The sequence below is a fragment of the Marmota flaviventris genome, chromosome 15, assembly GCF_047511675.1.
Source record: "Marmota flaviventris isolate mMarFla1 chromosome 15, mMarFla1.hap1, whole genome shotgun sequence".
Lineage (NCBI taxonomy): Eukaryota > Metazoa > Chordata > Mammalia > Rodentia > Sciuridae > Marmota > Marmota flaviventris.
In genome coordinates this window covers 68,479,919-68,492,266 of record NC_092512.1, presented here as the reverse complement: position 1 = coordinate 68,492,266, position 12,348 = coordinate 68,479,919, and the positions used below count along the sequence as shown (strand labels likewise).

The 12,348-nt window shown below is 39.8% G+C and overlaps 1 protein-coding gene across 1 annotated transcript in view; it reads left to right on the top strand.

The window, feature by feature from the left end:
• Positions 1-7,185: 7,185 nt before the first annotated feature.
• Cyp7b1 (cytochrome P450 family 7 subfamily B member 1) overlaps positions 7,186-12,348 on the top strand; it is a 174,411-nt gene continuing 169,248 nt past the window's right edge. Inside the window, exon 1 of the mRNA XM_027932814.2 lies at positions 7,186-7,289. Within this exon, the coding sequence (XP_027788615.2) occupies positions 7,186-7,289 (104 nt within the window). The remainder of the gene's footprint in view (positions 7,290-12,348) is intronic.

Below are 12,348 nucleotides of genomic sequence, written 5' to 3'. Positions count from 1 at the left end.
GTAAAGGAGAAACAAAAACAAAGAGACAAGGGAAAGGATAAAGAAATTTGAGGTCCTCAAACACCCAAAGGCAGGAAGAAGAAATTCTGAAAAGCCTAAATTAGCTCTTCTGCCTTTCTAGAATGAAAAGCTAGTCCATAAACAGGGAAGAGACAGGTGAAGAAAAGGCATAGCATGTCTAGAAATAAAACTATCGATGTAGAAGGGAAACATGCTGATATCTGTCCATTCAGATATGCTCTGATTGTCACTATACTCAGGGGTTCTGTGAGGATGGTTGGAGTCTCCCCTCATTTCCTTAACATCTACTTACATTCCTGAAAAAGAAAATGATTCCTGTCCCTTTTAAAAAAACATTTTAAATTGTTGTTCTGTTGACAATGGTTATTATATTTTGAAAATATTGCATGCTCATTATTTAGATGAAATTTTTGATAGTTACTTGGCATGGGGCACCCCAATTGCTTGCTCAAATGAGATATGAGTTGAACTGCTTTGCATTTCAAAGGCGGGAGGTATGAAGAAAATTCTGGAGGCAGTGTAGAACCAGAGAGACTGAACTTTGCCAGGGGGAAGCATAAGATATCTATCCTGGCCCAAGAAGACTGGGAAACAAAATATTGAAGATTCTTTGGATAGTTATCTGTGAATATTATCAGAATTAAAATGGGGTTACTTTTTGCCAAAATATAATTTTAAAAAGTAAATAAAGCCCGGAAGTTGTAAAGAAGGGGATCTCATGCATGATTGACTGACAACAGTTAACTATTCACAAAAGACTCTGCTAGAACCACAACCTTACACAAAGGCCCCTGCAATCCTACACAGAAACAACTTCTGCGGACTTCTCCCCAATAACTGTCTGTTTGATCTGGGATGGATGCCTTCTTTGTTATTGATCCCTATAATCAGATGCTATCACTCCAAATAGCTTATGTAATCCTCTCCCCCTTGATTCAACCTATGATCATGCTCATAGTTGCTATAGTATCCACACTTCCCTGGCAAAACTCTGCTATTCCCAAATAACCTTATTCATCTTTAGAGAATCTTTCTCTCTACATTGCTTAGGTCCTCAGAGAATCAGCCTGGTCCAATCCAAAATAAAATGCTTTTGAGTTTATAAAATGTTCCCTTAGTGAACAGGACTAGCTAGGGACTGGGGGCGGAAGGAATGGTTCTCGTTAAAAGAAATTCTGGGACAGCCTTGTACTTTCTGTCCTGGGAAATCTGGGTTCAGGGATAATCGGGAAATGAAATGTTGAAAGAGCCAGTATGAGTCACAGACAAAGAGACTGAGTCTTGAGAGTTGGCATGGGAAGTAGGGTCAGATGAGAATTTGAGAATGAAATAAGGTTTAGCACGGGATTGAGAATTTATAAACCAGAGTATTTAAAACTTAAGTGTGTATAAGCAATGCCAAAACTATTAAACAAGAAATGACAAAACTCTCCAATCCTTCCCTTCCTTTTGGAGATAATCAGAGCCATCTGTTTCACCATTTTTAAAGCTGCTTCAAAATAATTATATTCAGGTCTTACCTAAAATCGTACTATATATATATATATATATATATATATATATATATATATATATATATATATATATATATATAAATTTAAATGGAACTACACTCTCTATTGTTGGGTCACTTTGCTCATTCAACAGGATTTTACTTAATAAGATCTTTGCCTACCATGTCTATGTGTATCCTGCACTAGACTGAGTGTTAGATTAATACTGCAAAGTAGTTTCATAGAAGAAAAGAAAATGAAGAGAAAAAAGGTACAACAGTTTAAATTGCAAAGAATGACATATTAATCAGTAACATTGTATTCTGATATATTTTTAGCCAGATTTGGTGCTTACATCTGCAATGCCTCACCATTTACTATGTGCCAAATTAAACAATAACTTTCAGGCTTGTATCAATCTCAGGATATATGGTTATTGCTATCTCAGCTGAAATCAGACCCTGAATACCAGCATTCAGGAAAGAAAAAAATGACACATTTTACAAAGGGCAGAAGTAATACATCAATAAGCTAACACCTCAGTAGGTTGAATTTGTCTTCTGAACTCATTTCTACTTATGCCCTATGCCAATGAAGCAGAAGTTGCTGAACTGACAAAAAGGGAGAAGCTTCAGTCATTTCCATTGTTATATATCTACTCTTCACAATTTAAATTTTATAAACCTATAAGGAAGGCAATTTCATATCATTATTTATTTTTTTTCAAATATTTATTTAGTTGTAGATGTCTATGTGGTGCTGAGGATTGAACCCAGTGCCTCACACATACAAGGCAAGCACTTTACCACTGAGCTACAGCCTCAGCCCCTCATACCATTTCTTTCCAATGGAAAAACTATCCTCAGAGGTACCCAAAGGCCAAAGAAGGCCAACCTACAAAAGAGAAGCTCAATTCTCCCCATGGGGTACATCAGTTATGGACAACTCAAAGTAAAAGCTGGATCCATAAAAACTAAAGAATGATTGAAAAGTTATAGTACAGGGTTAGTGAAAGAAAGCTCTACAGAGAGCAAAATGGTACAATGAAAGAGGGGCCACTTCATGTGAGAAATAGCAGCTGAGGGGGGATGGTGGAGGATGGGAAAGGCAGCGGAGCACAACAGACACTAGTATGGCAATATGTAAATCAATGGATGTGTAACTGATGTGATTCTGCAATCTGTGTATGGGGTGAAGGTGGGAGTTCATAACCCACTTGAATCAAAGTGTGGAATATGATATGTCAAGAAATTTGTAATGTTTTGAACAACCAACAATAAAAAATTAAAAAAAAAAAAAAAGAAATAGCAGCTGAGTAACCGCTCTTTGAGTCTTGGTTTTATGTGAAAGAAAATTTAGGTTGAGTATCCCTAATGTGAAAATCAAAAATATTGGGCTGGGGACATAGCTCAGTTGGTAGAATGCTTGCCTCGCATGCACAAGACTGGGTTCAATTCCCAGCACCACCAAAAAAAAAAAAATGTGGACTCTGACATGATGCCTTAAGTGGAAAATTCCACCCCTGATCTCATGTGACAAGTCACAGTCAAAACACAGGCATACTAATAACATTGCACAAAGTTACGTTAGGCTATGTGTTTAAGATGTATATGAAACCTAAATGGATTTGGTGTTTAGTCTTGGGTCTCATTCCCTAATTAATCTCATTATGTATATGCAAATATTATAAAATTTGAAAAATCTGAAATCTAAAATATGACTGGTCCCAAGCATTTTAGATAAGGGATAGTCAATTCGTACAATATCTATATCAAAGATTATTTTGAGTGTTAGAAAAAACAAGGTATATAAAACATGCAGCTCATCTTCTTTTCCTTCTTCCACTTCTTTTTTTTTTTTTTTTTCTACTTGTAGTGGAGGTCTTCATTTTAACAGAAGGGGTTAGAAAATCAGAGCTGGTTATGATAGAACTTATGGTCAGGGGAGGAGAGCAGCAGTCATTGCTTTTAGTTATAAAGTATTATGCTTTGATATGATGCAAAACTCAGTCTATATTTTATGTCAAAGATGACAGGCCCTTTCAGGTTTCAGCACTCAACCCTGATTTAGGGATATTGGGAAAGAAATATGTGGAATTCCACTTTGGCATTCCCCACAGTGATACTTTCTAATGTTTTCCAACAACTGAAGCCCCTTTTCCTCGCACATCATTTGCTTCACAGGAACTCACAAGATTGAAGCCATATGGGTGCTTGTTCTTAAATTCCTCCACCATCACTTCACAATCTCATGCCAACTAGTTTCTTTTCTTACTTTATCCAAATTAATCCCTTAATCCTCTGCATCTTAGCTTTTTGAAGGAAGTGTTACTGTGTTCATTTGTACAGGTCCAACAGACCAAGCGCAGTGCCATAGATACAGTTTGCATTTAACAAAAGTTGTTGACTAAGTAGGTGAACTAGGGGGTTTCAGTTCAGTGTAATAGTGTTTTCAGAGTCTGAGCAGGAGAATTAGGATGACCAGGTTGAAATGTAGGGTAAAATTTCAAACAATCTCTCTCTCTCTCTCTTCCTCTTCTTCTTCTTTTTTTTTTTTGGTACTAAAAATTGAACCCAGGAGTGCTTAACCACTGAGCCAGCCACCTCCACAGGCATTTTTATTTTTTATTTTGAGATGGAATCTTCATAAATTGTCTAGGGCCTTTGTAAGTTGCTGAGGCTGGTCTTGAATTTACAATCCTCCTGCCTCAGCCTCCTGAGTCACTGGCATTACAGGTGTGCACCACCACATCTGGCTCAAACAGTCTCTTGAGAATCAAAAAAGAAGCCCTAGAGAGAAGTAAGGCTAGAGTTCAAGCCTGAATGCTATATTAAAAAGAGAACAAAGGGGGATGGGAGTGTGGCTCTGTAGTAGAGCAGTTGCCTAAGAGGCCTTATGTTCAATCTGTTCAATCTCTACCACTGGGTCGGAGGGAGGAACATGATAAAAGAAAACAAAGAAAGAAGCTATTTGTATTAGTTCATTTTTTTGTATCTATAACAAAATACCTGAGATTAGATATTTGACATACTTTATAAAGAAAAGAGATTTGTGTAGCTCACAGCTTTAGAGATTCCAATATGAGGTCCCACTGATTCAGCTTCTAGTAAGACTCCCCTTGGCTACACCATGTCACAGTAGATGGCATTATGGCAGGAACACATGAGAGAAGGAAAAAAAAATCACATGGAAAGACAGGAAGCCAGAGATGAATTCAGGGTGAGGCTTGATCTTTTATAATGAGTCACTTTTAAAAGAACCAGGGTCCCCCTGAGAACTAACGACAGTGCCTGCAATGACCTCATCAACTCTGTCCCTGACCCATTAGGATCTACCTCTCAAAGGTTCCACCACCACACTGAAGACCAAGCATCCAACACAAAAATGCATCCAAACTATAACACCATGTCAATCACCTGGTAAATGGGGGTCACCTCGACTGCTGGGGTGAGGCTCTGGAGTACAGACCCACCATCCTGACACTCATGGTTATTACCTGAGAGACTCTAATGCATCATCTTCTCCCTTTATTCCCTCTGCTTTTACATCTGCTTTTGTTTCTATTTTCTTTCTCAGTGTGTTTCACAATCAATACTTTCTGAAGAGAAATGATAAGATTAGGCCAGTTATCCTCTGGTATTGAAGACATTTCTTATAAAGACATCTCAAAATCTTAAGGTCCAGCCCATGATGATTCCTTTAGATTTGACTGTTTATCTAATTAGTGTGTTGAAGGTACATGAACATTAGCAACCAACCAATGTCGAAAGAACAGTAGCTGATTACTTAAGAGAACTGGTGGTCAGCTAGAATTTTACAGTTGCTATACCCGTCAGCCTTATGAACCTATGTGTTGGAATTAAGGTAGGTCTGCCAGATTTAGATTTAGCAAATATAAGGATCTGGAGATAAGCTTGAATTTCAAATGTACTACAAATAATATTGGATGAAATATTTGGGACATAATTATATCAGCTAAGATGGTTCTTGAGCTGTATCTTTATAGCAGGAAAAACAGACTTAGAAATAATGTAGGTGTAGTAGGAACATGTGATGGAAAGAAAGGTAACAAAAGAGTGTCAGAAGTATGGGCAGAAAAGATGAATTACAAAAATGAGTTGGGGACAATTTCTAGAAGCAAGTGGGATTTGAACTGGGCCTTGAGAGGTAGGTAGAATTTTAGTATTTAGGAGACATGACCATTTTTCAGGCAGAGGGAACATCCTAAACAAAAGTATGAATGGTTGACACTGAGCAACACAATGGCTCCAGCTTTAGTGTGTATCCTATTGTACTAGCCAGGGTAGTTGTACCATGGCGACAAATTGTGGCAGCATCTCATCAGGGGTGGAAGATTTATGACTTTATCAAAAAGAATTCTGGGTAAAGTGAAAGCCAGTCAGCCTTTTAGGGGATGTCAGATTAGGAAAGTCCAAGATCACAGGAGATGAGTTTTCAAGCTATTGTGTGACAATTCTGAGAAGAATGGAGATAAAGTCTTGCATGATGCAAAGGTCACAGATATTTCAAAATAGACCAAGGGGGCCTGGGACCACGGCCTACTATTGTAATCCTAGCAGCTCGGGAGGCTGAGGCAGGAGAATCGCAAGTTCAAAGCCGGACTCAGCAACTTAGCAAGGCCTTAAGCAACTTTGTGAAACCCTGTGTCTAAATAAAATCCCCAAAAGGATTAGGGATATGGCTCATTGGTAAGCACCCATGGGTTCAATTCCCAGAAAAAAAAAAAAAAGGCCAAGTTTAGAAGGGTAAGAATTTATCTACTGAAACCAGGATGAGTTATATAGACAGACTGAGCTTCACTGTATTTTCTACAAAATACTACTTTAAAAACTTGTATCACAATTTGTGAAGGAAAGTTTATGTGTGCAAAATATCTGGTGGATGATCATTACTCAGGAATTGATATTTTCCAAATTTCCTCCTTATTCTTTGTTAGTACAACCTGTGGGGCTTATGGCTCTCAACTGTGCTGTTCGCCATCACTCCTCTTACAAGCTAGCTCTATAAGGATCCTGTGCTTAATCAGGATTTCTGACAGAGCACAGCCCTGGCAGGGGCCTTTGGATACAGTAGGCCCTCAACAAAAACGTGTGAGCAAAGAGGGTGTTAGAAGGAGGTGAACATGAAACCACCTGGGGCACTCCTCAGGTACCCGCGGCTGGCCCAGCTCCCAGGGGGTCTCCAAAGACTTCGCCTGCGTCAAAGCGCAGAGGCCAACTTTCCAACCCTCACAGGAGCAGGGACAATCGCTCCTCCCGCTGGGTGCGACTTCCAACTCAGAGGAGAAATCCCCCTCCTCCAGGCCTTCCTAATTCCTTACCCCCGCTCGGTTGGCCCTTCTTCCTGCCCCTAGGAGCACAGACGCAGTTTTCCAGAAGAGGCCGGGCGGGAGGGGGTGACACAGCGGGGCGGTGCAAGTGGTTGAGGGGTGGGCGGGGGGAGGGGAGTCCACTAACTTTGTAATTCAGCCTCCGAGACCCGCGGTGACATTCCTGTAGGCGCCGCGGGCAGGCCAGCTTCTCCTTCCCGGACCTGGGGGCGCCGCTCAGAAAAGCGGTCGCAGTGTGCAGAGTCGCCGCCTGCGCTGGTCCCCCTGGGCTGCCCATCGCGGCCCCGCGCGCACTGGAAGGCGAGAGACCTGTCCTCCAGAATGGGCTACTTCTCGGTGGAGCCGCTCAGCCTCCCAGGCCTGGCGGTGGCGGTGGCGGTAGCTCTGTTACTCTTTGCCCTGTGCCTGCGCTCCAGGCGCATCAGGTAAGCGCCCGGGCCTTTGGGGACACGCATGCGCCTTGGGCCCCGCGGCCCGCGCGCGACCCCGATGGAGAAGGGAGCCCCCTCCATGATTTCCAGAGTAGACAGAACTTGCTCCCGGCCACTGGCGTTCTTTGGGAGCGTGTGTAATAACAAAGGCGTCTTCCCTCTCTTTCTCGTACATAGGCATACGGGTTGAAGCTCTGGGACCGAATTCAATTTGCTGCTCCAGCTTAGGTTGTAATAATCCCAATGTTTGCAGTGTGCGTTGTGCATCGCGAGTGGCTTTCGCACAGGCACATTTTTGTGCCACGTTTCTGAATTGCTGCTTTATGGCCTAGAATTCATAGAGCGTTTCTGGAAGGGATTTATTTGTTTGTTTGTTTATTTATTTATTGCATTTCATTCACTTGAAATTAATGTTTCAAGGAAATGTTGGTGGGTGGGAGGGACAATGAAATCTGGGTATCTGTGCCTCGGTTTACCTGAATGTACCTTGTCTGCAAAAATGGAATAGTAGCACTTAACTGATGGGAATTTTTTGAGGAGTAGTTGCGTTAATAGTGTGAATATACCATTGCTGTATTTTTATTAGGACAAGAAAATACCACAGCCTAGAAGTGTGTCATTTCTTTAACTGATTTGAAACAGGGAAGTAGAAAAAAATCATTCACCTGGAATTTATCTTCTTTTTTCCTCTGTCTCCCCCGTCCCTCCATACTAGTACAGTTTTCGTGCTTTTTTATTTTTTATTTTTATTTTTAATGTGGTTCAGGGAATCCAACTCAGGGCCTTGCACATGCTAGGCAAGCCCTCTACCATGAAGCTGCAACCCCAATCCTAGTTTTTGTGACTTTTAAAAACCAAGCAGGTAAGTTTTGGGGGGATGCAATTGATATTTTTAACATACATATTTACAGATATATGTATCAATGTATACAAGTATATGTACATGTGATAGTTTGTTCTCAGCGGTTTTTGGAAAAATGGCACTATTGTACAGGGTATAATTATCCATTGACATTTCTAGAATGGCTGCAGGTGAATACTCCAGATAAGAGTACTTGCTTTTCCTGCCATTCGAATTTTCTGGATATTTCTGGAATGTGCAATACCTTCTCCCAGTGAGAGGCCTCTTTTCCAGTGGCTGTGCTCTTGCTTTAGAGCAAAGGATGATTAGGACACTTTAACTTCAGTGTTATGTGATTCAGTGGAGGTTCCACTTTCTCTATTTGCAGTATAAACCAAAGCCAGTGAAGATATAATTCTAGCTATCTTTTTATTAAAAGAGAAGGTGGTAGACAAGAAGGCTATTTGTTCCACTCCCACTTTACATGCAGGGCAGGAACAGACAAGCTGACTAGGGCGTTCTGGATCATTGATGGTCACTGGGGTAAGAATGTGGAACTTGGGGGAGTAGTTGGGAAGGCAAAAGGGCAGGTAAACTTTCTTTCCAGCATTCTGAAAATAGATTCCTCTTACTCTGCATGGCTAAAAATTATTTTGCTGAGATATTCATGTCACCAGCTGCCAACTTCTTCATACCAGAGAGACTCTATTTAAAAAGTTTGATACACTGCATTTCAGAATATACGTTAGCTCCATTTGACCCAGTACCTAGAGAGTCCTGTTCTTTAGTGCTGCTGTTTCTGGTGTTTGGAAGTTTAATGCTCTCGGAAAATGTCTGAAGTCACTACTAAGAGGGGAGACCATGATTGAGAGTCCCTTATATATTCTTACCAATATTTTTGTGCTTATACTAATATGACTGAATATGTGTTAACAACAAAAGTAGAATATACTCTGTTGCAACTTTTTCTACTTTATGATACATTTTACACACCTTTCTATGTCAGTTTATAAAAATCATTATTTGTAATGATTGTAGAGAGATCAGTCACACACACACACACAATAATGAATATCTTTGGGCTCATGTGAAAATATTTATGTAGGACTGTGGAGTTGTTATCAAAATGTATATGAGCTTTATATTTTAATAGATGTTGTCAAATTTCCCTAAGTCCCAGTTTATGTTACTTCTAATCATCTATATAAATGTAAACTTCCCTACGTGCTATAACTAATAATTTTAATCATTCTAATTTTATCAGTCTCATACTACAGAAGATAAAATTTATCTTTTATCCCAATTTCCCCTTGCTTACTTCCTCAAAAAAGGAAGCTTGGATATCTTTAAAGGATAAGTTCTTTGTTCTTCTATAACTTGTTTTTCTCTTGTGTTCTTCATCTGATCATTAATGATTTTTCACATATTTTCGTACCTGCTACAGTTATTTTTACTATTATAATTCATATTCATTTGAGAATTTCTAGATATACCTTCTTGTTTAGAAAGCACTTTTATATCACAACATGATAAAAAATATTCACCACTGTTTTTCCTTATAATTAAATTACTTTATTTTATTTTATTTATTTGGTGCCAAGGACTGAACCCAGTGGCGCTTAACCACTGAGTAACATCCCCAGCCTTTTAAAAATATTTTACTTGGAGACAGGGTCTCACTGAGTTGCCTAGGCCCTCACTAAGTTGCTGAGGCTAGCTTTGAACTTGCAATACTCCTGCCTCAGCCTCCTGAGCTGCTGGGATTATAGGCATGGGCCACTGTACCCAGCTCATCTACTTACTTTAAAGAGATTTTATATATACATTTTTATTCTCATTCCATTTTTATTATTCAAACAACTATGTGTAAAAAGTATGTAATATAGATAGCATATTATAGGAACGTTGGATGTTCTGATGTAAAAGTTTCAATGTTATATAAAATTAGTAAAATGAAAAACAAAAGGTGAAAACCAGCTCAGAAGGTATTTATTGTCTACCTATCATTGATTCTGACTCTTCTTGCTGAGCATTCTGAGTTCCCTTCCCCCCCCCCTTCCATCCTTCTTTCCTTTCCATCCTTCCATCCTTCCATCCTTCCCTCCTTCCCTCCATCTTCACTCGCTCCCTTTCTTCCTAAGGCAGGGTCTCACTCTGTTGCCCAGCTTGGTCTGGACTCCTGGGTTTAAGTGACCCTCCCACTTATGCCTTCCTAGTTGCTGGGACCACAGTCACAAACCACCATGCCTAGCCACTTTGATTTTCTTTTGTGCCATTCTTTTCCCCTGTTGAGAAAATGACTGTTAACACTGTCAACCACAGAAGCCACTGTAGTACTTTTCTGGGGAGACATCATCGGGTTGTCACTATGGGGCTGATGGGAAGTGGCTAGAATCAGGATGTAGTTTTGACAGTAGAGTCAACAGGATTTGCTAATGGTGGGTAAGGGAGAGAGAGGAATCAACAATGAAGCTTAAAAGTTTTATTTTTTCAGGTGGGTGAATGGTGATGTCATTTCCTGAGATGGGGAAATTATATATATAATTTTGTCATTCAGCATGGGACAGTTCTTTAAGAATTTTCATCCTTCCATCCTTTGTTTTCTTTTGTTTGTTCTTCACTGAGTATACATATATTTTTTCATATTTGGTTATCTGTGGAAATGTTAGATGAATCCAGACTTCACCATTTCTGGTATACAAATTCTATATCAGACATTCAACGGTGGTTATATGTAGGTAATGTGTTTTTGTGGATTATTTTTCTTTTCTTTTTTATGCTTATAGGCATTTTAATATTTTTTTTTTTTTAAAGAGAGAGTGAGAGAGAGAGAGAGGGAGAGGATTTTTTTTTTAATATATTTTTTTTTAGATTTCGGCAGACACAACATCTTTGTTTGTATGTGGTGCTGAGGATCGAACCCGGGCCGCACCCATGCCAGGCGAGCGCGCTACTGCTTGAGCCACATCCCCAGCCCTATAGGCATTTTAAAATCACATCAATATTTTAAAATTGTGTGTGTGATATGTACATTTAGCACCTAGAAAAAGATTAATGTGTCTTAAGGTAAAGGCTTTTCCACCTACATTCACTTTGGGAAATTGCTACTTTCTTAAAGTAATTTCACCTTATTTTTTTAAACATTTCCATCAGTCATATATGAGCTTTTCAGTTGCTTCACATCCTCACCAATGTTTGATAAGGCTAGTATATCGGCCTGTAAGCATGATCCTTCTAGATTCTGGATCATTGTCTTCCTATGAAGTATTGAATTTTGTTTTGGCATACAGACACATTTCTGTCTGATTATCTTGAACTTGTGAAAGCTTAGTTTTATCCTTTATCAAAGGGAGTCTGTGGAAACTTGAGATACTGACAATGACTGCCTTCTTTGATGGGGCCATGATCTGAATGTTTAGGTCCCTCTAAATCTCATGTTGAAATCTTGCCCCTCACACAAGTGGGGGACCCAGTCAGACAGACACTTCCATAGTCATGCTCCTAAGCAGAGGATCTAACAGAAAAAACAGACATGTGGACACAGGGGGCACCCATCGTTAAGAGTGAGCAATACATGGACAGAGGAGGAGATAAGGAAGGGAGGAAATTCCAGAGACCACAAAAAGAACAGGCCAGAATTGCCCCACTGATTCCTAGTTCTGGGGACCCTTCTCTTCAGAGAAGTCTGTCTCTGTATCTCTGTCTCTTTTCAATAAACCTACTTCTTGCTTGCTAAAAATAAATAAATAATAATTAAAAGAAAAGAAATGTTGCCCCTCGAAGTGATAATATTAGAAGATGAGGGCTTCCTGAGAGCAAAGCAAGAAGGTGGCCACCTGAGAATCAGAAAACAGGCCCTCACCAGATACTGAATCTGCTAGTGCCTTGATCTTGGACTTCCCAGCCTCTAAAACTAGGTCAGAGCTTTCCCTTGTTTGTAAGTCATCCAATTTATGGTATTTTGTTATAGCAACTCAAACCCTGAAATCTGTCTCCCTGGGGATGGATAGCTCATAGCTTGGCCTCCAGGCAAATTCCTTCCTCTGGGTTCTTTGCAATCTTACCTGCAGATGCACTCCTCCAGGGTTGGCCAAGATTTTTTATGAGTGGTGTTCATATGCAAATTTTTTGGTTGTTCCCCTCTTGGTTTAGATTTTTCTCCTTGATTTCCAGCCACTTCATACTCTGAAACCTCAAGGCACATTGTAACTT